The following is a 4,788-nucleotide window of genomic DNA, read 5'->3' as shown; positions in this document are numbered from 1 at the left end:
GCGAAACTAGTTTTTTTTTCCTATGTCCTTGATATCTCTTTCTTCTTGTTATATTCATAATTTATAAAATGAAAAATTGTTCTGTGTAGAAAAGGCCGATAAGCCTTCCGATCCAATTTAATTATTACTATTATGCATGATTTATGAGCAAAGATTTTATGTTGCAGATGAGGTTAAATATACCAAAAGTTATTTTTCTACAAGTGAACATTCTCTGGTTAGCATATACGATAAACGGGTATATGATAAAGAAATTATCCCTTCATACGACAGGAAAACGGCGCCGGAATTAAGTTCTACTGATGTATCTAAACCCACGTCTATTGTTACTGGTGAAAAGTTTAATTTTATGAAAGAAGAATATTCAACAACAATGGGCGACCTTCAATCATCAACATCTCTTCAGGATTCAGTAGCTTCAGAGACTACGTTACTTACATCTGATGATGTTACTGAAGATATGTTACATCTATCAACTGTTAAATCGAATGATTCTTTCGTTACCATGAAGAATCAAACAGGATTATTATTGACAACTGAAAGTATAGAAAATTCAATAGAAAATATACTTTTCTCAAATGTTTCTGACGCACAAGAAGATAATGATACTTCAACTGATTTTAATCACTTAGAATATTTCACTGGAGAAACTGAATCTATTGAATCTACAACACAAATTTATTCAAATATTAATTCTACAGTTTATTCTGATGAAATAACTTTTACTACAGAATTTCCTCATTACAATACGGATCATGTGAGCGTTACTGATTTATCAAGCGATTTTCCGTCACTTGTAAATGATGAGGATAATTTTGATTTAGATGGAACACAATCAGCTTTATTTTCTTCTCTTTCTACATCTGATTCAGTTACGATAGGAGTTTCTGAAGAAACTTTTACATCTTATGCAAGTGAGGATTTAGATACAAGCGAAGCTCCTATAAGTACTTCTTTATCAACTAACGAAGAAACTATTTCGAGTATTCAAGAAAATGAGCCTAATTTAACAATCGTAATGAATTTTGAATCATCTACAAGTAAAAGTTATGATTCACTTACGCAATCAGAATTATTAACAACTGAATTATACAAAAATACAACGGATTTGGAGCAAACTACATCGTATGTTGCAGAGACGAGACCTATATCTTCCACAGAATCTTTTGATGTTAAATCAGAATTAAATTCTAACAGAGTTACTACTCCTTACGATCCTATTGTTTCGTGGCTAACGACAGAAAATAATACTAGATATTTTTCCACAAGTAATGAGCCAAACTTTCTTACAGTGACGGAAAAAACTACTACGGAAACAATAGCAGTTCCTATAGACAACACGGAAAACGCTTCGGAAAAACCCTTCGTAGCATCGACAAATATGCCATTTCGAAAGACTACTCTGAAGGCATCCACAATTACAAATCTTGCGACAAATTCTACCTTTTCTGAGTTTTATCAAAATGATTCAACGAGCAATTTTATAGAAACTTTAACATCAAAAGAAGATTTATCGACAAGTTATAATTTCCGATTAGATTCTTCTTCCGAAGCTACTTCTAAAACAGATCTATCTACAGCTAAATTTTCAACTTTGATTAATGAAGATAAAGCTGTATCTCCGAATATTAAAACCGTAAAACATTCAGCTAATTATCCAATAAATTCGGTAGATACAAAAACTCCAGTTATAAATTATACAAACAAACCTTTTACTAGAAAATCAACGAATACGGATTCAACTAAGATGAATTCTCTAGGCCTTTCAACGTTTGAAACTACACAGTTAGAAACTGCTATACCGACTGATGCATCGATAAATAATACAACTCCCATTATCTTTTTTCCTTCGTTTTATATAACTAGAGCTATGCTTACTGGTACTACTACCGTTACTCCTAAAATTACTAAGGCTGCTTCGACTGAAACAGTTAGCACAGTTCCTTCTGAAACAATTAATACGTTTTCATCTGTAAGGAGTAATATTCCTTCATCTTCAACAATTTCTCTTGAAACACTGACTGCTATCCCTGATATATCTGAAAAAACAACAGAATCTGTTTCGACGGAAAGAATCGATTCTTTCACTTCTGAAATGATTAATATAACTCCCTCTGAAAAAATTAGCACGCTTTCTTCTGAAACATTTAAAGGATCAGTTTCTTCGGAAGCTATTCCCCAAATAATCAAAACTACGACTGCTGTTACTCCTAAAAAATTGAGTACAATCACTTCTGAATCAACTAATACATTACCATCATTTCCTTATATTACAAACGAAGCTATTTCTACTTCTGCCGAGATAATGAGTACCACTCCTAATTGGTATCGAACAAAGTCTACTTCAAAAGAAACTAATTCACTTCCTACTCCAATGTTTAGAACTACTTCTAAAGCAGCTGCTACAGTATCACCTGAGATAATTAGTACATCAGATACTTCTTCTATCATCAATCAGACAACTTCTGAAATGATTAGCAGTGTTCCTTCTAAAATAATTAGCACAATTTCTACGGAGGTAATTACTGAAACTCCTGCTGATGTTAATGATATAAGAAAAACAACCCCTACCGATTCCATTGTTTCTTCCGAAGTATCACATACTGATGAGACAACTAATACTATTAAATCTACTACTCCATACCAAACAATTAATTCTCTTTCTTCTGAAACGGATGCTACTCATTTTATTTCTAGAGTATCCAGTATTCTCTCTTCTACCGCAAATATAAAAGATGAAAATAATAACGAAATTCCAACACAGAGTAAATCTGAAATAACTCCTGAGTATCGCGAAACTAATGCCTTAGAACTGGATAAAACAACTCAATTTTTAAGTAAACCCACTTTAATAACTAAATTGTTTACTTCAACGAAAGCTTCTTTCAATTCGCCTTCAACAAAATCGTTTACGATTAAAAGTATATCAAGTTTATTCACAAAGGAAACTACAATTCGCTCGATTGCAACTAAAATAATCGACACAACCGAATCGTTAAAACAATCTACTACGGAAACAACAACGAGAAAAATAGAAAACATCATTTCAAGTACGAGTAAATTACCGAAGAATCCTTCTACAGAAACAACAACTTTTAAAATCTGGAAACATAGTTTAACTGTTCCTTCGAAAGATGAAATTAGAACTTCAAACACTCCATATTTATTGGAGACTTCAAGCGTTACTTCTGTGCCATACGTCGAGATTCCTATGTGGTTCAGAATTGATGCCGATTTTAAGGAAGTCGTAGGAAACAGAGAAGAAGAATTAAAGAAATCATTTAAGTCGCAACTTTCTAAAATAATGCGCTTACCTCCTACCTCTATTCAAAATTTAACCCTCTCGGAAGGTAAGTTTAATTCACTTAATTCGAATGTTAATAAATTAATATAAGAACATGAAACTTTTTCTATGTAAGGGAGCATCGAAGTAAGCTTTCAATTAGTACCAAGTAAGGGTAATGGTTACACAGTAGACGAAGAAGTTCTGCGAGCCGCATCCGAAGATTTAAAGAGATTAATTAATAGTAATCAATTAAAACTGAAAGATCTTGATGGAAAAACATTAATTGTAGTGGCTCAAAATCCCATTACTACACCCTCTCCAGGTAAAAAATTTATTAATTTATACTGTATTTATTTATTAAAAAATAGCATATACGATGCATATAAATTTTTTATTTATATTCTAGTGGCACCACCCGATAACACAGCGACTATATTAGGAATCGTCTTAGCAATTGTGCTGCTGATCGCTATCATAACGTTCACAGCCATCATGACAAAGTACAGAGGAACTCAAAAATTATCACCGTTGGAAGATGTAAGCATTTTAAAATAAATATAATTTTTAAATATATTTTTCTAAAAATTTAATTTTCAGACAAAAAATCCGATTCCTTCTTATCGGAAAATTCCTTACGAAAATTTACTATGGGCGATATCTACCTCTAAATCGAATCAGCCTACTGGCAAATTCGATTACGACAGTGGACTCTGGATAGGACCGGGTTCACCACCAGTTTTCCATGCACCCGAAATTGCCAAATATAATCCTCCAAGTAAAGCCGAAATTCGGAAATCCATTCGGCCTTCCACTTCAGTTGTAAGTAGATGACGAAGAAGATCCACATATCTCTATGTTGTTGTTGATGTTATATTGTTGTAGATTGAATAAAAAATTGTAATTTGAATCTGTCGTGTTTGTCTGTAGTAATTCAGTTAAAATTTCTTTAAGAAGAAGAAAAGAACCTTTCATATTTCAGTGATTTGTCTTGTTTAATCTCTTCGTGGTGCCCATTTATGTCCATTTGAATATGACTTATGTTGGTGTAGAAGTAATTTAAAAAAATTGTGAATATATTGCCGGAAAATTTTGTTTATTATTTTTTTAATTTTATTTTCTTAGAGACGTAAGTTGAAAGAAGACTGGCACATCGACGATCGAACATTATTCTGTGGGAGGTAATGGAGGAAATTCTGTAGAAGTTAGTCATTTGTTTGCAGTTTATACAAATATGGGAAAGATATCAAATGTAAACAAGTCTCTTCTAGCATCGTAGCGTGAAAATAATTACCATATGCGCTTAATAATGGCGTAATATAAAAAAAAAAAATACAAATATAAGAAACATGATATCGAGTGCCAAAATTTTAGAAGATTAATTGTAAAAATCATAATAAATTTTTAAATATAATAACGATAAATAAATTTAATAATAGTTATATTTTAATAAAAATTGTAATATAGTTTATGAAATAAATAAATAAAATAAAAATAGTAAACAA

At 31.7% G+C, this 4,788-nt stretch overlaps 1 protein-coding gene across 1 annotated transcript; it reads left to right on the top strand.

Annotated features, from left to right (window-relative positions):
• Nucleotides 1-17: 17 nt before the first annotated feature.
• On the top strand, nt 18-4,651 carry LOC111617211 (putative GPI-anchored protein pfl2). The gene is made up of 5 exons (XM_023358540.1): nt 18-3,350; nt 3,420-3,608; nt 3,693-3,823; nt 3,884-4,105; nt 4,409-4,651. Exons 1-5 carry the CDS (start codon nt 137-139, stop codon nt 4,466-4,468), a joined length of 3,816 nt encoding a protein of 1,271 aa, XP_023214308.1. The 5' UTR covers nt 18-136; the 3' UTR covers nt 4,469-4,651.
• The last annotated feature ends 137 nt before the right edge of the window (nt 4,652-4,788 follow it).

The sequence above is a fragment of the Centruroides sculpturatus genome, unplaced genomic scaffold (assembly GCF_000671375.1).
Source record: "Centruroides sculpturatus isolate CEXI.00-Female unplaced genomic scaffold, Cexi_2.0 scaffold5180, whole genome shotgun sequence".
Classification (NCBI taxonomy): Eukaryota; Metazoa; Arthropoda; class Arachnida; order Scorpiones; family Buthidae; genus Centruroides; species Centruroides sculpturatus.
Note: the sequence above shows the minus strand (reverse complement) of the source record. Positions and strands in the feature narration are given on the sequence as shown.